Source organism: Alosa alosa, chromosome 16, assembly GCF_017589495.1.
Source record: "Alosa alosa isolate M-15738 ecotype Scorff River chromosome 16, AALO_Geno_1.1, whole genome shotgun sequence".
Lineage (NCBI taxonomy): Eukaryota > Metazoa > Chordata > Actinopteri > Clupeiformes > Clupeidae > Alosa > Alosa alosa.
Genome location: NC_063204.1, coordinates 2,388,558 through 2,409,661, shown reverse-complemented (window position 1 = coordinate 2,409,661; position 21,104 = coordinate 2,388,558). Strand labels below are relative to the sequence as shown.

The following is a 21,104-nucleotide window of genomic DNA, read 5'->3' as shown; positions in this document are numbered from 1 at the left end:
TTAATCTTATTGGTGTTGTATTTAGTATGAACAGACTCTCTTGAAAGATCATTTTGACTTAATTTAGTTTTGGCCCTTTTCCACTATACGTGGTAAAACCCTGGTGTCTGGGGCAAACCCTGGTGTCTGGGGCAAAGCCTCTAACTTTTTATATTTCCATGATTGAAGCCGGACGGAGGCTGTGGCCTGTGCATCACATGCTGTCAGGAACCCTTCGGTTATGCCCGTTTCAGTAAACAGAGAACTTATCGAAAACAATAGCAGCAAGCTAAACTTAGCAATAAATGGTGACCTTATATATTGTAAGTAGTACACACAATAAAGGCTGATATTTCAAACAAACTGTCTAAAAAGTTAAATAAGTTTTGTCTTAGGAATAATGATAAGTAGTAAGTTAAGAAAAAACATAAGTACTTTGTTCATAAATATCAGATCTTCTTAAATTTGTTCTTAAGAAAAAAGATAATAAGAAAGCACCACTTTAGAAGTATTTTTGTCTTAAGAAAGCTTTGTGAATCCAGCCCCTGGTTCTTACAATGTTATGACTTGTTTCTAGCATTGTTAGCTAATGCCCCCGATGTTATAGCATCTTATGGAAACACAGTACCAAGGTCACACACCGGTGTTTAAGACCGGGAAAAAGCCTTAAGGCCAGCCTCGGTCCATAAAGGAAAAGAGCCATTTGACTTATTTACAGGAGTCTTATCAAGACAAATTTACTCAAAGCGCTGGCAGACAAATTTGCTTGTTTTCAGGATGGGACGTCTTAAAATAAATCAAACGCTTCCTAAATTAAATCAAATGATTTCACAAGAAAGAACTCGGTAAGTCTCTTTATACTGAAAACAATACCAACTAGATTTTTCGATCTTGATATAAGATTATCACACTTGGTTAGATTTGATTGCTCCTCTTTGTTTCAGACATGGACATGGACACACACACACACACACCCCCACCCCATCAATTTCTCATTTTGGCACCACTCTCCCTGACCCCCGAATCCTCCACTGCCAGTGCCAAGCAGCAGTCATCTCCTCTGCCACCCTCGCCACCGCTCCTCTCTCGGCGGGCTGGGCACCACAGGGTGCACCATGGCGGGATCTGCAGAGCAGTGGCTGCGTGAGGCCGCTGACGACGACAGCGACAAGGGTGTGGGTAAGACGAGATGGCCGCCCGGGGCCAAGGCAAGCATCTTTATCGCCATGGCAAACATGATACATGCAGCAACCAAAAGCATTCTGTACGGGCGGCGCATTCATGTCTCTGGCGCTTATAAATAAAGCCCAGTAAATCAAAATATAAATGGTAATGTCGCGAGTGATGATTAATACCGAATGGAGAAGAGACAAGAGCAGGGTGTGTATGTGTGTGTGTGTGTGTGGGCCTGTGTGTGTGTGTGTAGCGGGGTGTGTATGTGTGTGTAGCGGGGTGTGAGTTACAAGTCACTCCGCTCTCCGGGGATTTCTCACCAGCCTCTGGCAACCCTCTCATTGGCCTGAGCAGGTCACACTGGGTATCAGTGCAGCTAGAACATGCTGAGGGGGAAATGTAATAACCCCAATTAGAGCGGACAGAGGGCGACATGTTTTTTATTATGTTTTGGTGTGTGTGTGTGTGTGTGTGTGTGTGTGTGTGTGTGTGTGTGTGTGTGTATGGGGGGTGGCCTGTGTGTGTGTGCTCACGTATTTCTCATTTACACAATACAAAAGGGGCTGTGATTTTTTGTTGTGAGGGATGCAGTTATGGCCTCATATAAGCAAGCATGGACGCACGCACGCTTACACGCTCACTCACAAACACGCTTACTCACACACTGGGGCGGCTGTGACCTGCAGCAGGGCCGCTTTAGGCTAAATGCAAAAACAGCGTAATTAATGGCGGTCTCCCAGCCGCATAATGCCATGCTATGGTGCACTGGCATTGTTGCAGGAGAAGAGCGGGTGATTAGAGGAGGATGACTGTGTGCCCGTGCTGAGTTACGGTGGCCCTGGGGGCCCTCAAAGCACGGCCTTGGCTGGGTGGGTGTGTGCGTGCGTGCGATCGAGAGCGAGAAGCCGGCAATCAAGTCAGTGAGACGGCATTTTATCAGGAGAAAGGAACAATGCGCACAGGTGAGCCAAGAGCTGTTGGTTAACAATTAACACAATAGAGCGGTGGACCCCCCCCACATTCATTAGGTGGACACGACTGGCTACAGTTGCTAACAAGAGAGAGAGAAACACAACTGGCTACAGTTGCTAACGAGAGAGAGAGAAAGAAAGAAAAGAGAGAGCGCGCACGCTCGAGAGAGAGAGAGAGAGAGAGAGAGAGAGAGAGAGAGAGAGAGACAGAGAGAGAGAGAGAGAGAGAGAGAGAGAGAGAGAGAGAGAGAGAGCGAGAGAGAGAGAGAGAGAGAGAGAGAGAGAGAGAGAGAGAGAGAGAGAGAGAGAGAGAGAGAGAGAGAGAGGGCGAGAGAGAGAGAGAGAGAGAGAGAGAGAGAGAGAGAGAGAGAGAGAGAGAGAGAGAGAGAGAGAGCGCGCACGAGAGAGAGAGAGAGAGAGAGAGAGAGAGAGGAGCGCACGCTCGAGAGAGAGAGAGAGAGAGAGAGAGAGAGAGAGAGAGAGAGAGAGAGAGAGAGAGAGAGAGAGAGAGAGAGAGAGAGCCAAGACGCCAAGAGAGAGAGAGAGAGAGAGAGAGAGAGAGAGAGAGGAAAGACCGGACAAATGGTATTCAATCTACCTAAGTATATATATATATATATATATATATATATATATATATATATATTAACCTATATATATATATATACATATATATATATATATATATATTTCATCTAAGTATATATATATATATATATATATATATATATATATACGCCACTTAAGTATATATATATATATATATATATATATATATATATATATATATATATATATTTACCTATATATATATATAGTATATATATATTTAATGGCATATATATATATATATATATATATATATTTAATGGTATAGGTATATATGTTTCATCGGCATATATATATAAACCACACCGCTACAGAACTATTCGAATTCGATTACAAATTGGCACCATTTAAAATGAAATTAAAACCATCATCATAGAAAACTCCTGTCAAAGTAGCTTACTGGTGATCATTCCCTACAATAGAAAAAGGGTAGACACCACAAACCTGGATAGCTAGTGAAGATCGAATATGTAAATTCTGTAATACTGGAGTAGTAGAGGAGAATACCACTTCCTCACAGAATGTCCCAATTATCAACACTTAAGAGCTATATTCTACCCACAAATTGAAATCACTTGTCCCGGCTTTATGACTGCCACCCATGAACAAAAACTACAATTCCTCCTGGGAGAAATAGATAAATGTGCCCACTTAGCCTACCAATATTTACAGTCCTGCCACATTTTAAGAGAAAACTTCACATAGAAAAAGTGCATACAGTATATAGTTTTTGTTAAATAGTTTTATATAGACTCTTGTATAAGTTTCCTTTAAATTTAGATTTAAGAATACATGTTTTCTTTATACATGTTTTAAAGTTTTCTTTAAACATGGATTTAGTTACTATTTTTTTTTTTAACATAAGTTTTCTTTCTTTTAGTTCAGATAAGTTTCCTTTCTTCGACCCTCCTTAAAACAAATATTGTATATGTTTGTATTGTCATGTTACTGCTTTGGCAACACTATTTTCTGAGTCATGCCAATAAAGCACATTTGAATTTGAATTTGAATTTGAGAGAGAGAGAGAGAGAGAGAGAGAGAAAGCCGAGAGAGAGCGAAGAGAAAGACTTCCGAGAAAGAGATACCCTTCGAGAGAGAGAGAGAGAGAGAGAGAGAGAGAGAGAGAGAGAGCGAGAAGAGAGAGAGAGAGAGAGAGAGAGAGAGAGAGAGAGAGAGAGAGCGCACGCTCGAGAGAGAGAGAGAGAGAGAGAAAGAGAGAGAGAGAGCGAGCAAGAGGGGTGGTAGTCTCAGACTGCCCTCTTGTGGCGGTGGGTGAGTACAACACACCTAACTAAGAAGTGCTCGAGTATGATGATGCACTACAGCGGATCTTTGGTTGAACTTCAATAAGGTTTAGAGAGGTTATGACTGGTTCACTGGTTATGACTTATAATGAGAGATATATATATATATATATATATATATATATATATATATATATATATATATATATATATATATATATATATATATATATCAAGGTGTTTTCATTTTTAGCAGGTACAACATTTAAGCGGAACTTCATTGAAAGAAAAATGCCAATGCAGTGCTTAACAATAATAGGCCTATTAAATTGACATGGTGTCATTTTTCCTAAAGGTAGCCTATATAAACAATTGTATAACTGGAGTGGTTTGCAACAAGGCTACAAAACATGATGTCATTTGAATGTCACTGAGGGAGATAGGCCTATCTGGCTATGTGGCTTGTATCAGCAACTTCAGGCCCAAAAAAGGCCCAAACATAAATGATCACATTCATCTAATCTTTCCTAACGATCCGCTAGCTGCCTGCCTCATCAGCCTAGGCTCTGAGATCTGTACACAAACACACTTGCTACCAACAAGTGTTGCCAACCACGCAAAGGCAAAATAAAGTGTTCCAATCAATAACCGACGAGATGCGCGTTTAGGAGAGTTTCAATTGCACGGGAGGGAGTAGCGAGCTAGCTCTCTGTTTTGTTTGAACATCAACAGAAGTGAAGTTCAGCCGTAATCGCTGATACAACCTGTAAGCACCATCTGAAGTAAACATTACCATTTTGTTCATGTTTAGCGCATGGTCTGCGTAGAACTTGGTAATGGAACCAAGGAGGTTTTCTGCAGGGCATGGTAGCCTACTGCATAACTGCTGGAGCAGGGCCTGCCTAATCTGACCCAGAAGTTCGCATCATATCGCCTGCCTGGAGTAGCCTAAAGGATACTTTGTATGTAAACATTCTAACGTACATCCGACTTGGTTGTCAGACATGTCAGTATTTTAAATGTTTATTACCTAGCCTACCATCGGCTTTGATGCTCAGATTTTTAACCCCTGAAAAAAAAATCGTTTGTGCGGTCTGAAAAATCTATTGCGCAGCCACGCGCGTGCGCAGCTTAGAGGAAACATTGCACGAGACCACTCGAGAAATGTTCATACTGTTAAAAGATGGATCAATCCTAGCCGAGTTGAAACAGACATACATTCCTTCTACGGCATACTAAATGGACTGCAGAGAATTGTATAATTCTGGCAGTTTTCTAATACACTAAGTTGGTTTAAGGAATATCTAAATCACATCAGTGCACATGAATTCACTCGTATTACATGACGTACTACAGTCAGAGTACACTGGATTTGATCATTGGGATAAAGCAGATCCATACCCGTTGTGTTGGGTGTCAAGAATGGGAGGATTACATGTCCATACGTCTGTTGTGTTTTTGCATCAGGTGGTGTGTGTGTGTGTGTGTGTGTGTCGTCTCACCTCCCTGCCTTTGTGCGTGACCAGGGCGGCCAGAGGTTTGGCATAGAAGCGACTGTAGGAGAAGCCCAGGCAGCCGTACATGCTGTTGGCCGTCAGCTTCAGAGCCTTCTGTCTGATGTCATACTGCAGGTGAAAGAGAGGAGGGCAAATGTGACCATCAAGGACTCACTGCCTGCCTCCGTGTGTGTGTGTGGTGATCTTACTATATGCTCTAACTGCCTCTGTGTGTGTGTGGTGATCTTACTATATGCTCTAACTGACTCTGTGTGTGTCTGTGGTGATCTTACTATATGCTCTAACTGACTGTGTGTGTCTGTGGTGATCTTACTATATGCTCTAACTGCCTGCCTGTGTGTGTGTGGTGATCTTACTATATGCTCTAACTGCCTCTGTGTGTCTGTGGTGATCTTACTATATGCTCTAACTGACTCTGTGTGTGTCTGTGGTGATCTTACTATATGCTCTAACTGCCTGCCTGTGTGTGTGTGGTGATCTTACTATATGCTCTAACTGCCTCTGTGTGTCTGTGGTGATCTTACTATATGCTCTAACTGACTCTGTGTGTGTCTGTGGTGATCTTACTATATGCTCTAACTGACTCTGTGTGTGTCTGTGGTGATCTTACTATATGCTCTAACTGACTCTGTGTGTGTCTGTGGTGATCTTACTATATGCTCTAGCTGACTGTGTGTGTCTGTGGTGATCTTACTATATGCTCTAACTGACTCTGTGTGTGTGTGGTGATCTTACTATATGCTCTAACTGAACGGACACTCCAGTCTAACATCAACCTAGGGTCCATTTCTGGATCATTAGTGTATAGGGGTGTAACAATGCACCGTGAATTGGCTAAAAATCGATACACATGTGAAAATTACCACCAGTTGAGAAAAAAAACTTAACACGATGCAACGACGTTGTCGAAAAAAAAAAAAAAAAAATTCTGCAACAGTCATTTACAACATTAATGATGTAAAACAAGGAAATTTCTAAGTAACTCCAAACTTTTGAACTGTAGTGTATATGTGACCCTACAAGGCGAAACCAGTCGTTTTGGTAAAATTTACAAAATTCAGTTATTGTACTCACACGGCCATAAACTAAGCTTTCCAACGATATGTATATCGAGGATATTGCTAGGCTAAGTATCGCTAAGATAACCGCATCCAAAGTTGCCATGGTTCTCCTGTCACGATACGCCAGAAGAGGAGAAAATCACCTTTTTAATAGTAAATTGTCACATGCAATAGTGTGAGGGCACAGCTATGATTAGCCTTACGGTAGCGTGACTTTGAAGCAGATGACTGACTATGCAGTTTCAACCGTGCAATGAGTCTTTTTCTGCCCCCTAGTTAATACCTGGGACGGTCATAAGGTGTCACTATAGAATATAATTAATGTATTTCGGGCGAAGTAAGGGGAGAGGAAGTTCTGTGTACACAGATAGTGTATAGCCTAGCCTACTTTAAAAATGCGCTAGCCTACTTCAATGGAAAACTTCTGGTCCCTAAAATGACGCCAAGGATATTTCGTGCTTTTGACCGTTCGTGCCCTGAAAGGCAAGTTTTTCACATTCATATTCGGTTACATTTGCCAAGAATGATAGAGAGCTGACACATTGAGTAACGAGTAATGAGTAGCCTAATGAGTAAATTAGCTCTACCGTAGCCTACCATAAAACCTTATAGCGGCGTGGACAAAGGGAATGACTGCTCATGTGTTGAATCTTCACCTAAATAAAGTAAGGATTTAACAGTCAAAACGTATGTTTATCCGTGAAATTTGTTCACAATATGAAAGTGTAGCTTGTACGTTTGTTTATTGTGAATTTTCTCAAAATATCACCGTGCGCAAAACGACTGGTTTCGCCTTGCAGGGTCACATATAACAACATAATATTATAGATATTATAATAATATAGGCTACATATCCCAATATGTCCCTCTTCCCCCAGTCAGACACCTTAACGAACATATTCCCTGCAGGAAACACTGACTGCAGCTTATTCAACTAAAAAATTGTTTTGTGAACTTAAAATCGTAAGTTGAGTGTATTGTTACATCCCTATTTGTGTACATTTCCGTTTGGGACCAAAACGACATCAAGTGGTGCAGTTTTGATAGACCGGAGTTTCCCTTTAAGTAGAGTTACTGACTGGAGGCTACCAATGAGGTTACAAAATAATCAGGTTATTTCCTTACCCATATCCAGGTTAGCCAAGGGCCTACAGTGTGCTATGTGTGTGATTCAATGAGCTTCACACTAAACTAGAGCTGGTTGAACCATGGAGTGAAGTTTACAGTCAGCTTGCAGCTCCGTAGTCTTCACTGAGCCTACAACTCCCCCTGCTGGCCACAGTGGTTACCTGCATGTGAAGGTCAGGGTTGAGGTCTGGCTGCTTCATCAGCTGTTTGACCTGTCGACGGCGCTCCACCAGCTTACGGATCTCCTTGGGAAGGACTCCCATCTCCAAGTCAGAGTCCGGAATCTCAGGAATCTCATCTGCGTCCTCCTCCTATCAGAGCCGCAGAAATAGCAGGCTAAACATTTGTATGCTTATGCCAGCACTGGCTGGTTACGCAACTGCTTTTAAGGGAGAAAACACAATAGATCTTGAGACAGTCTTTGCAAAACGCACCAAAATGCTACACAATCACACACACACATTTATATCCAATCACATACACATTGGGCAGCCGTGGCCTACTGGTTAGCACTTCGGACCTGTAAGGTGGAGGGTTGCCGGTTCGAATCCCGACCAGTAGGCACGGCTGAAGTGCCCTTGAGCAAGGCACCTAACCCCTCACTTCTCCCCGAGCGCCGCTGTTGATGCAGGCAGCTCACTGCGCCGGGATTAGTGTGTGCTTCACCTCACTGTGTGTACACTGCGTGCTGTGTGTGTTTCAGTAATTCACAGATTGGGATAATTGCAGAGACAAAATTTCCCTCACAGGATCAAAAGAGTATATATACTTACTTATATACTTTACATTTAGTAATTTACCTGACTCTTTTATCCAAAACGACTTACAAAAAAGGGAACAATCAAGATACAGTGCAACAAGGACATGTTGACACACACACACACACCTCTTGTGTTTTCTTGCGCATGGCAGAAGCCACTCTCTGGATGGTGGTGAAGCAGATGTTGAACTCTTGGATGATGGAGGGGTACAGACTGTTGAAGTCCAGCAGCAGGATGAACTTATCATAGAAACCTGGAAACCATAGAAACAGCCTCATCAGCATCAGCCAGAGAGGGTCAGTTTCAGGACAAGTCAGTCAGCATGTTGTCACACATTTAGCGGTAGACCTACTGGTCTAGGAATTTCACAGGAAAATAAAAGTTGTGTGTTTTTTTTTTGTAACCGACGTTGGTAAAATGAAGATACTATACAGATTCCCATATTCCTGTAATCACATATCCCTCGCGCAGTCTCTTAACACACACACACACACACACACACACACACACACACACACACTATACAGATTCCCATATTCCTGTAATCACATATCCCTCGCGCAGTCTCTTCACACACACACACACTATACAGATTCCCATATTCCTGTAATCACATATCCCTCGCGCAGTCTCTTAACACACACACACACACACACACACACACACACACACACACACACACACACACACACACACACACACACACACACACACACACACACACACACACACGGGTTGTACGTACCCACTTTGGGATCCAACACCAGTCCTCCGGCATACGCAGCCTTCTTCCTCACCTTCTTTGGAGCCCCTTTACCTGCTCCATCCTCGTCTTCATCCCCAGCCTGACACACGCACACGCGACTTATTTCAGCAGTTTCTTCTCATCTACTATTTACACCGATCAGAATCTAAGCAGATTTAACTGCTTGGGTGAACATCAGGGGCAGAAATTAACATATGCCAGCCACTGACAAATAAATGGTAATATTCACCAGCCACTCAAAAGCAAATCATCACTTTGTGTTGAACTCTACCAGCCACTCAAATCATCACTTTGTGTTGAACTCTACCAGCCACTCAAAAGCAAATCATCACTTTGTGTTGAACTCTACCACGTAAGCATTAAACCCAGGCTGGGTGACACAGTGGTGCTTTTTGGCTGCGAGACGGCGCATGCCACCACATACCAGGTCGTGCTGGGGCTTCTTGAAGAACTGCTTGTCTGGAACGATGTAGTTCTTCTCGTGGAAGGCGTGGAGCAGCAGGAACTCGTTGCGCTCTGCTCGCCCGCCCATCAGGGTACGAGACTGGGGGAGGAGGGAGGACACGGCCACACTGCAGCTAAAGGTTCCAACCACTTACAGTACCGTTTCAGCATTTTCACGACTGGAACTAAAGGTTCCAATGACTTACAGTACTGTTTCAGCATTTTCACGACTGGAACTAAAGGTTCCAACCACTTACAGTACTGTTTCAGCATTTTCACGACTGGAACTAAAGGTTCCAACGACTTACCTACCTTCCAACAGATGTCTACACTTTTACATGTTACACAAATGCATGAAGAGAAACTAGATTTCCCCAGCCTTGTGAGCTAGTCTGCCGATGGGTTTGATCTTTAAACCAGACGCTGTGATGGGTTATTATGCATTGATAAGCTCACCATGACATTTCCAGCGATATTGGTGATCTGCAGGGCGAGTGGCAGGACGTTGAGCTCGCACATGATCTGCAGGATGAGCTTCGCGTCCATCCAGGTGAGCTCCAGCACGTACAGCAGGTGAGGGGAGTCACTACGCGAGAAACACATGGAAAAGGTTTAACGGAGAGTTAAGAAGAGTTATTCATATTTCACTACGCGAGAAACACATGGAAAAGGTTTAACGGAGAGTTAAGAAGAGTTATTCATATTTCACTATGCGAGAAACACATGGAAAAGGTTTAACGGAGTTATTCATATTTCACTACGCAAGAAACACATGGAAAAGGTTTAACGGAGAGTTAAGAAGAGTTATTCATATTTCACTATGCGAGAAACACATGGAAAGGGTTTAACGGAGAGTTATTCATATTTCACTACGTGAGAAACACATGGAAAAGGTTTAACGGAGAGTTAAGAAGAGTTATTCATATTTCACTGAAATCTCACTCAATGGTCTTAGAAACCACCTCGAGGTTGAGATGAGAAGACTAAAGAATCTTCACGTAGAGCAACATTTCTACCCATGGGATATTTTTTCATCAAGATAAAAGATATGTTACATTCATTTACTGCTGTCAGTTATTAATAATTACACATTACTCAGCTATAACCCTCTGCAGCAAGCTCAGGAGACAATACAAGCTCTACTAAAGCACATTGAATGACCTCAAAGCACATTGAATGACCTGTGTATGAAATGCGCTATATAAATAAACTTGACTACTGTGAAAGCCTTCCTCAGGAAACATTATATGGTGCACTCTCTACTGTGAACGCCTTCCTCAGGAAACACCAGATGCTCTACAAGCTCTATTGTGAATGATTTCCACAGGAAATCCTATATGGTGCAGTGTCTCTACTGTGAAACCATTCCTCACCCGTAGAAGTTCCGAATGTTCTCCTGAGGAATCACAGCACGTTCCATCTTCAACACCTGGGACGCCAGTTCCGTCAGATGGTAGCTCTTACAGCGAATCAGCTCCTTGGCTGAGATCTCGACGTCACACACCAAGCGCCCACTCGTGGCGCTCTTCTCTGCAAAGCCACTACGACCCTGAGGATGCAAAAAGAGTGGTGAGAGGGGTTTTTATGCCTTCAATCTGATAGGAGAGCGACAGGAAGCAAATGAAGAGAGAGAGGAAATGACCCAGGTGGGATCAGGATATGACCCGGGCCGGACCCGGGACCCCGAAGGCACGTGGACCCAAACAGTTTCAATTCTCACCCCCAATTTCGGCATGTTGGCCCGACGCAGACGTCCGATCTTCGACCAATGAGGTACCTTGCAAAAGCTGATCCTCTGCAGGAGTACTTCCAGGTCAAAACCCAAGATGTCATGACCCTGAGGAAGCCAACACAAAGTGAATACATTCTTAATTACATTGCTACTTACATTCTTAATTACATTCCTAATTACATCCCTGTGCTGAGAATTGAACTGTTTCTGGAGTACTGCATTACAGTCTACCATCATCATGAAAGGCAAACCAACTGAGCAACTACGTGTGCTTTGCTGATTTCAATAATTCAGTGCAATTGTGTATTTTCCATGCAAGACATGTCTTGCACCACTGATTACAAAAAATAAGCAGCCAAAATGACCACATACCACCAAAACATCAGGATCAATCTTGTGCATCTTTGCCAGGAAGAATCCCAGCAACGCTCGCTCTGTTCCTGCAATCTCCACTTTGGCATTCTGTGAGAGGATCAGAAATCACAAAAACAAGTTCTCACAGACAGCACTGAATACAAAACACTATTTGAGCAACGGAAGTCATTACAGCCATCTGTTAGTCAGTACCTTCTTCCTCACGGCCTCTTTGAAGTCATACGGAAAGATGCAGTCATTCGGTTTGCTGATCACTAGGAATGAAAGAGCAAAACTTTATTTCCCCCAAACAGGTTTAATAAAGTCTGTTGAGAGAAGGCAGTGAGGAAAGCCACCATAGCATAGTCGTTTTAAAAGACAGTAGCGGATTGGTATCAGTATTGGCAGATACTCAAGGTTGTCATATTGATATTGGTATTGTCATACTGATGTCGGTATTGTCATATTGATATCGGTATTGTCATACTGATGTCGGTATTGGGCATGACAAAGTGGATGTCATTGCCATCAGACAAGTTTAATGTCTGCTGTACTCATTGAGAGGGAGGCCACACACCGCAGAAGTGCGTCTGGAACGGGGGCCGGGGCGGAGCCTTGTCCAGGGGAAACTGGTGATGGACCAGAGCAGCCAGCGACACAATCTGGAGGTGGAATACGTTGGAGAGAACAAAAGATAATTAATTCGGCACAAAATCATTCTCGCAATATTACGTAATTCACAGGAGCTACAGAAGCAGAAATAAAGCACTGTAGATGTTAGTTAAACACTCAAACTTTTCAGGTAGCCAACAGGCCAACCGCTAGCATTTCCGGACATTGCATTTCATTGTAAGCCTGGCCAGGCAGCTAGGCTACACGCTACAACACAGGCATGACATATTATGTCTTAGTGACCTTGTTGTTCACAGGCAAAATCTATTTGGTTGAGGCATAAAGACCCCTGAATGTCTTCATTAAGTAGTTAAACTTTTGAACTAGCTGATACCTCGCCGATTGTAGCCACTACAGTTTTGCCATCAACGCCACCGAGGTGAAATTTCGTTGGGTGAAATTCGCAAGGTGTGTAACCATACCGTTGGTATTGCCGGCATGGTATTGCATCAAGATATCGTTTCAGCATTGGTATCAAGATACCAAGATACTTGGCAGGGCTCTACAGTGCGCCCATTTCTCTCGCACATGCGAGTAAAAATGATGGCGTGCGAGTGCCAAAAAAGATTTAGGCGCACTGTTGTGAATGACTTCTAACCATGTCAATGCTTGTCTACAAAATACACCGCAACATCGCAAAACATTACTGGTGCGAACCATAGAATCACGTCGCGAATGCAGCATAAAAACTACACCTCCTATCAACGTTAGCAGTTTCGCGTTGTGTCTTGCTAGTAGTCGCTTCTATCAAATCCAAGAGCGCACAAAAAAAGCAGAAAGTTAGACTAGCCAGCCAAGATGCAAAGATTGAAGAAATTAGTTCTTCTATCCACCGAATTCATCGGATATAGGAGAAACAGAATGAGATTCCGAGAATGCAGTGAGAGAAGGAAAGATAACATGCCTTTTAGCCCAGTTGACGTATTGGCTGCAATATGCAAAATATAGCTGTAGCGAACAGGCACAAAAGTAGCCTCCCGTAATACTCTCGTTTTATTGAAAGGTAGAACTCTACTGACAACTCCAGGCTTTCATGCATGCTTGTTTGTTTACACCGAATACAAGCTGAAGTGCAAAACGAAAGTAGGCCTAACATTTGCCTACTGCCCCCATCAATGCAGATAATTCAAATAAAAATAAATATCCTTGATTAGACCATGTTGGGTTTTGTGGAAGAGAAAATGGACTGTTTTAGTAGTAGTATTAGGCAGTATGCAGTCAGATAGGTCACCATGGGCATATTTGTATTAGCTACAGATGGATTCACAAATAAATAAATTAGCCTACCAGGGTACCCCCAGAATTGTCAGACCTAAATTTAAGACTTTTAAGACCTTTTTAATACCACTTCAGATGAAATTTAATACCTACATCGCACCCATTCAGATAGAATAAATAATATTAAAGGTAAGATTAAACCTCAAATAATTACTATTTACAAGTGTTTGAACATGCCAACATGAACATTGCAGTGGCAGCATAAAGCTTTTGTCGGTAGTAGCATTGACTGAATGTCCCTTCATGGACAAATTTACACGGAATAGAACTTAGTTGTATTTCAGGGATTAAAGTGAAAAAAAATCGTTTGACTGAACTTTTTCAGGCCATAAGTCATACGTTGTTCATATCTACCTATAGAGATAGCACCCCTTTTGCGGTCGCGACCTATTGGTTTTTAATGTACAAAAAGATGCAAACGGCAAAGTAAAGCACCAAATAAACACCAAAACGAGGCTACAGGGTACTAAGTTACTATGTAATTAATGCCACCTACAGGTGAATGCATAGAACATAACAATCCTATGGTTTGTGTACCCTGTAGCCTCGTTTTTAGTCACCAATGGGCCTTGTGAATAAAGGCGAATTGAGAGTGTTCTTGATTGAGATTTCCTGATGAACAAAACAATATTTCAATACCATCCCTGACCATTGCTGATTAGCCATTGCTGTTCTTTTCTACTGCAGCAATATTGTAGCAAGGCTTTAACTTACACTCTTATTTAATTACTTCAGGCCAAAAGTGTTTAAAGGGGAGATTTTTTTTCTTGTTAATATGCAATTCAACACCAAGTAAAATCTATAAAATCAAGTTTGCAAGACTTCACATTTCCTCATCAAAGTAACAAATCAGAACAGTCTAGATATTGTTCATATTTCCATTTGTTGCCTCATCTGCATTTAATGAAAACATAGTAATTTTGAGTTTTACAGACAACTCAGTTTTCCAATGAGCAGCAATACGGTGTATGCTCATGTAGGAGGTCTGCGAATCTGATAACGACAATCTGGAGAGGGCGCTTTTGTCTTCAGCAACAGATTGTATAAGGTTGACAAGAGGTTGAGATATGGTGAGGGACAGGTCGTGTTAGCTATGAAAGAACATCGTAGCCTACTTTTCTGAGTGCAAAACGGTCAGTCAGATAAGCGTAGCCTACCTCTGTCGTGGTGGCTAGTTGCACCAGGTAGGGAAGATGTTCTGAAGTGCACGAACGTTAACCTTATGGCGGTCTTCTGATTGTTGGCGTGCTAAAACGTTTTCCTATTGCATCCATAAACAATTTTCTTGCAGCAAACCGCGCAAAAGCAAACCCCTGGCACTTTCATTTCTTTACACCATGGCTTGTTAGTTCTCCCCCGTTTCCAACAGCCGCACATCTCCATTTATTTTTTAACTTTTGACACCTGTGCCTTCCTTTAGCAACGCATCCATGACAGCTAGTGGCCTTACCAAATAGACGCACACAAATCATGACACTAATATGCGAGGTTCTGGTAGGCCTACTGGTTATGGTTTTGTGCTATACATTAATAATAGCAAAGTTTTAAGTTGACTATTTTAATTGCATGGTTATTTTTGTCAACATATCGCTCACAACCTACTGTCGTTAAAATGAGGCCTAAGCAAAATAGGCTACAAGGCTGTCTGTGCGTCCACAAACCACGACTGACCCCTTACTCAACAGTTTGCGATATTATTATTTTATGTTAACACCTTTCGGTCAAAACCTTCCGTCATAAAATTGTGAAAAACATTGTTGTACATGTCATAACAGGGGATAGGCATAGGCTACGGTTTATATTGCGTCGCTAAACACATACTGTTAGTTGCATTGATCAAAAACTGTAACAATAATAGTAGGCTACATCGAGTTGGCATAGCAGGCTATCTGTTCAAGTCATAGGTGACACCCAAAATGAATGACCTCCCCTGACAAGAGTTTGCGATAGTAAGAAATTGTCTACAATGATGCACAGAAAGAACACAGCCTCCGAATTCGCAGAGCTCACAACATCATATCCAAAAAAGTTGCGGATTGGGCAACCTCATTAGCTGTCTCGATTGTGTCACTATAATCCAACTTTTAGACCGTCCTCCAAACGTGTTCTTTTTTTTTTTAAGCAACCGCCCCAGGCCAATGAGACAAGCGTGTAGCTACAACATAAACAAAGCGAAACTCATGGCTGACGTATCTTCTTGAGCGGTCTGATTGAGACACAGAAAGTTCTCAAGAACACTATCAGGTCTTTAAACATTTACCACCACACACATTAATTCATTGGACCTAATATTTGTAGTTGCCTTAAAAAAAGGAAAAGAAAAGGTGATGGACCCCCCTCCTATTTTTTTTCTCACCGGATCTGCATCGATCTCAAATATGACATTTCTAAAATCAAATTGGCCGAAATCCGTCGTGCGATGCGAGAACTTTAATCCTTGTCTGATTTACGCTATGTGAGGATATTAGACTAAATCTACTGATCATTTGAAAAATTAAGACCTCCGTGAAAGAATTCCAGACTTTGAGGTGAAATTCAATACTTTTTAATACTTTTACGACTCCGCGGGTACCCTGCCTACATTTGGCAGGATGCTTATACAGGCTTAATGCAAATATACAAATTTTTTGTCTGTGCTCCTACATTTTTTATCTTGGGTGCACAAGTGCTCCTGGAAAAGAATGTTAGTGTAGAGCCCTGCTTGGTCATAATTCTCATATCACTAATGGAGACGGTGAGGGACACTGACCTCGTTGTGATGGGTCTTGGGGTTTTGCACCGTTTTCAGACTGAGGGACATGACGACGAGGGGGGGAGGGGACAGGTCCTTCACCACGCAAACCAGCTCACTCTTCAGAGCCACAGCCTCCACCTTACACCAGCTCAGCGCCTGATTGGTCAGCTCTGCAGGACAGGGACAGACAGACACAACATGTCCTAAAATGGCTCCACCAATGTCATACACGGTCACATCCTCTATATATATATATATATATATATATATATATTAAGGCTGCAATCATTACGAGAAAAGGACACAGCACAAGATATAAAGAGAGATTGACAGTGTGTGTGTGTGTGTGTGCGCACAAGACATACGTGGGGTTTTGATGTCAAGCCAGCAGGGTCCACGGATCTTCCTGCTGAGGAGGAAGTGCTCCAGGCTGGCCGTGTTGGAACCAAACACGTGGGAGAACGTGGAGCCCTTCAGGTCAGAAGGCAATGCAGGCATCTCAGCCTAGATCACACCAACACACACCCAAGACCATTACACAGGGCATCAATTACTTCCTGTCAGCCTCAATTACTTTCTGTTGGTGTCAGTGAAGCATCAAGATTACAGCCAACACAGACCCAAGACAATTAAACAGGTCATCAATTACTTCCGGGTGCTGTTAACGAAGCCTGAGGGTAATTACCTGACACTTTATAGTTAATGTACCGGTGTGATAATTACCTTGACTAGTATTTGGCCTTCATAAAAATTACAACTTTTAAAAGCTCATGCCTGCTTAATGGCTACTGACTGATTTCTTTTGGTTTTATCTCTGTATTCATGTAGATTTAAAGGTGCTCTAAGCGATGCTGGGTAACGTCACTTCTGTTGACTTTCAAACAAAACAGAGAGATAGCTCGCTACTTCCTCCCCCTTCCTCCCGTGCTGCTCCTGTGCAATTGAAACTCTCCTAAACGTGCATCTCGTCTGTGATTTGCTGGAACAGTTTGTTATGTTTTTATGGGCTAGGTTTGCCCAGGTTGTTTTTGTTGCCGTTTTTGGAGCCTGGGCTGTCCACAGAGATCGCGTGTTTTTACAGTGTATTCAGGACACAGACAGCTAGCGGTTGGATAGGTGATGTTTGCAGTAAGTGACATAAAATGTTTTAGCCTAAAAAACGCGTGGCATCCCTAAGAGCACCTTTAACTAGTAGTCATTTACATTTTAACTCGGGCTACAGAGCACATACCATGTAAAGATCCAAATGTGTGTGTGTGTGCTGTGGCGCAACAGGCTACAGAGCACATACCATGTAAAGGTCCAAATGTGTGTGTTTTGGGATCGATCGATCGATCGATAGATAGATAGATACTTTATTGATCCCCAAGGGGAAATTCAAGAAAGGGGAAATTCAAGAAGCTACATACCATGTAAAGGTCCAAGTGCCCACAGGGACCCAGGTTCAAATCTGACCTGCGTTCATTTCCCGATCCCACCCCATCTCTCTAACCCACTCACTTCCTGTAGCAAAAAGCCCAAAAAATATATCAGCCGTAAAAAAAAAACACTCACCGAGTACCTCACCTCAGGTATTAAACTGCGTGGGAATATCTGGGATCTCAAAGGCGTAGCTCTTCTCCACTTTCTACCAAGTCAAACAGGGAAGAGTAGACAGTAACTGGGATGACATCTGACTCGTACACACAGGATACTAGGTGCCATTACACAAATAAATACTACAACAGATCTCGCGTTCACAAACCTTGGACTTGAACTTCATGATCTTAAACTTCTCTGAGAGACTGCTGAACTCCTGATAGACATCCATTAGGCCCACTGGCTGGTCTGTCTCCTCCCCAGTGGCCAAATTAACCTTCTGTTAGTCCGAGACAAAATAGAAAAGAGTGAACAACAACGACCCATAATGTTCTGTCAGCATGTCTGACCTCACTGATAGCATACACACAGAATAAAACATTTATTTCCATAATTTTGCAGATGCCTTTATTGATGTGGATCGACCCCCATAGCATCACTGTAACTATACAACCATAGAAAGAAAGTCATAACATGTGGGAGATGAGGGTTCTCATGTTCCAAGATCATCAGGGAGCTTGGAGTACAGGGCATGGAGTATGGGGCATGGGGAATGGGGCATGGGGAATGGGGAATGGAGCATGGAGCATGGGGCATGGGGCATGGGGCATGGGGCATAGAGTATGGAGCATGGGGCATGGAGCATGGGGCATGGGGCATAGAGTATGGGGCATGGAGCATGGGGCATGGCATGGAGTATGGAGCATGGGGCATGGGGCATGGAGTGTGGAGTATGGGGCATGGAGCATGGGGTATGGGGCATGGAGTATGGGGCATGGAGTATGGGGCATGGAGCATGGGGCATGGAGCATGGGGTATGGAGCATGGGGTATGGAGCATGGGGCATGGAGCATGGGGCATGGAGCATGGGGCATGGAGCATGGGGCATGGCATGGAGTATGGGGCATGGAGTATGGGGCATGGAGTATGGGGCATGGAGTATGGGGCATGGCATGGAGTATGGGGCATGGAGTATGGGGCATGGAGCTTGGACAATCAAGCTGGTGACCAGATCTGGAACTCACATGTTCTCTGGGGAGAAGGTACATGGAACTCACGTGTTCTCTGGGGAGAAGGTACATGGTCCTCTCGATGTTCTTCACCGCCACACAGCAGCTCACGTGGGCTCGGGCTGACTCGATCCACACCTTGCCGAACAGGAACACCACACCTGTAGAGACCAACAGGTAGACCTCAATCCAACCCCTCAGAGTGGGAGACAAGCTCTTGCAGATGGGTGTGGACGCTCACCTGGTAACCTGGATCACAGATTACCTGACGGAGCGACCACAGTTCGTCAGACTGAAGAACCGTCTCTCTGACACTGTGATCAGCAGCACCAGAGCGCAACATGGAACTGTGCTCTCTCCAGTCCTGTTCACATTGTACACATTTGACTTCCGCTACAACACTGAGTCATGCCACATGCAGAAGTTTTCTAACGACACTGCAATTGTGGGGCGTATCAGGAACGGGCAGGAGGAGTATAGGAGCCTGGTGGAGGACTTTGTGCAATGGTGCAAACTCAGGGCTAGTCCACACGTACGAAACTGATCTTTTTTTCCTCCGTTTTTCCTGAAACCGCATCAAGAATATTTGCGTCCAAACGGATCCATCTCAACACGTTACTTCATACCCCAGGCCTATAGGTGGCACTGTTTCTTTACAGAAATTGAGCAAAATGTTTGTGCTTTACAAACAGACAGAATAGGCTATGACGAAATGGCTAGTGCAAGGAAACCAGAATTGTTTGTGTGGACTGATGGTGAACTGTCAACTGTAGTCAACTGTAAAACTAATAAACTTTATTTTACGGTTTGTGAAGGGTGCAGTCCGTCCTTTATTTGGCTAACGCCAGGTAGGCCTACTAATCACCTTTACTTTCTTTGGTTGTAGGATAGTCCATGATTCACATTAGTTTTGGCCATCACCGCAATTAGGCTACTAAACGCAAGGCTTACCCAAGTTCTAGGCTATTCTGTCGCCACATTTATAATATTGCTATAAAACCTTTGTTACTAACAGTCAATACGTTTGCCAGCATCAAATCAAATCGCGCATTTGCATTCAGTGTGCTACCATCGGCTTTAACGTGAGTTCTAAAAGCGTCTTTGTATGCTTATATCTGATTTCACTTTCGACTGTGAATGCATGTATATATGTTGTAAGACATGTAAAATAAATTAATGACACTGGAACTACGCACAAATTAATGTAGCCTAAACTTACACTGCACTTTCCTAATAACTTAAGTTCTCTCGCGTCACTGACAGTAGCTAGAATGCATTAAAAAACACCGGGAAAAAACAGTGTCATCGTAGGTAATGTCATGTATGAAAACTAGTATTGTTAGGCAATACTATAAGTGCAAGTCCAGGGCAGCTGAGGTGTGGCGATGACATCATCGATCACGCTAAGCAGGATGTGCAGTTTAAGCTGTCTAAACTAATTCAAAGCGGACTCTACGGTTTCAGATTTCTCCACTCTGGGACCAGGTTTCAGAAAAGTACGGTTTCGGGCAGTGCGTTTACAGGACTCGTTTGGACGCTCGGCCAAGACGAAGCAAAACCTCTGCGTTTAACCTAAAAAGCGTCTCCGTGTGGACGGGCCCTCAATCATCTCCAACTCAACACTTCAAAGACCAAGGAGATGGTGGTGGATTTCCACAGATCTAAGCCCACTCTGCTACCAGTCTCCATTGATGGGGTCAATGTCGAGGTGGTAAGCACCTAACAAGTATCTGGGTCTCCACCTGGACAATAAACTGGACTGGTCAGCCAACACTGATGCACTCTACAAGAAAGGGCAGAGCAGGCTGTACTTCCTGGGGAGGAAGGATGAGTGCAGCAAGCTCCTCAGGATGTTCTACCAGTCTGTTGTTGCCAGCGTCCTCTTCTGTGTGGGAGGAAGGGAGGGAGGAAGCACATAGAAGAAGGATGTGGAGCGACTTGACAGGCTGGTAAGGAAAGCTGGCTCTGTAGTGGGAGCTGAACTGGAGTGCATCACTTCAATATCTGACAAAAGGAGCCTGAACAAACTGATCAACATCTTGGACAATGAGTGTCATCCACTCCACAGCACTATTGTTAAGCAGAAGAGCCTG

The 21,104-nt window shown here is 43.3% G+C and overlaps 1 protein-coding gene across 1 annotated transcript in view; it reads right to left on the bottom strand.

Annotated features, from left to right (window-relative positions):
• Positions 1 to 21,104, bottom strand: part of pola1 (polymerase (DNA directed), alpha 1) — a 105,720-nt gene that overhangs the window by 73,771 nt on the left and 10,845 nt on the right. Inside the window, 17 exon segments of the mRNA XM_048266946.1 lie at positions 5,479 to 5,601; positions 7,844 to 7,993; positions 8,569 to 8,696; positions 9,189 to 9,288; positions 9,634 to 9,753; positions 10,110 to 10,239; positions 11,027 to 11,202; positions 11,374 to 11,490; positions 11,758 to 11,847; positions 11,953 to 12,014; positions 12,317 to 12,401; positions 16,439 to 16,593; positions 16,789 to 16,927; positions 17,978 to 17,993; positions 17,995 to 18,050; positions 18,168 to 18,281; positions 19,060 to 19,172. Coding sequence (XP_048122903.1) covers positions 5,479 to 5,601; positions 7,844 to 7,993; positions 8,569 to 8,696; positions 9,189 to 9,288; positions 9,634 to 9,753; positions 10,110 to 10,239; positions 11,027 to 11,202; positions 11,374 to 11,490; positions 11,758 to 11,847; positions 11,953 to 12,014; positions 12,317 to 12,401; positions 16,439 to 16,593; positions 16,789 to 16,927; positions 17,978 to 17,993; positions 17,995 to 18,050; positions 18,168 to 18,281; positions 19,060 to 19,172 — 1,874 coding nt within the window.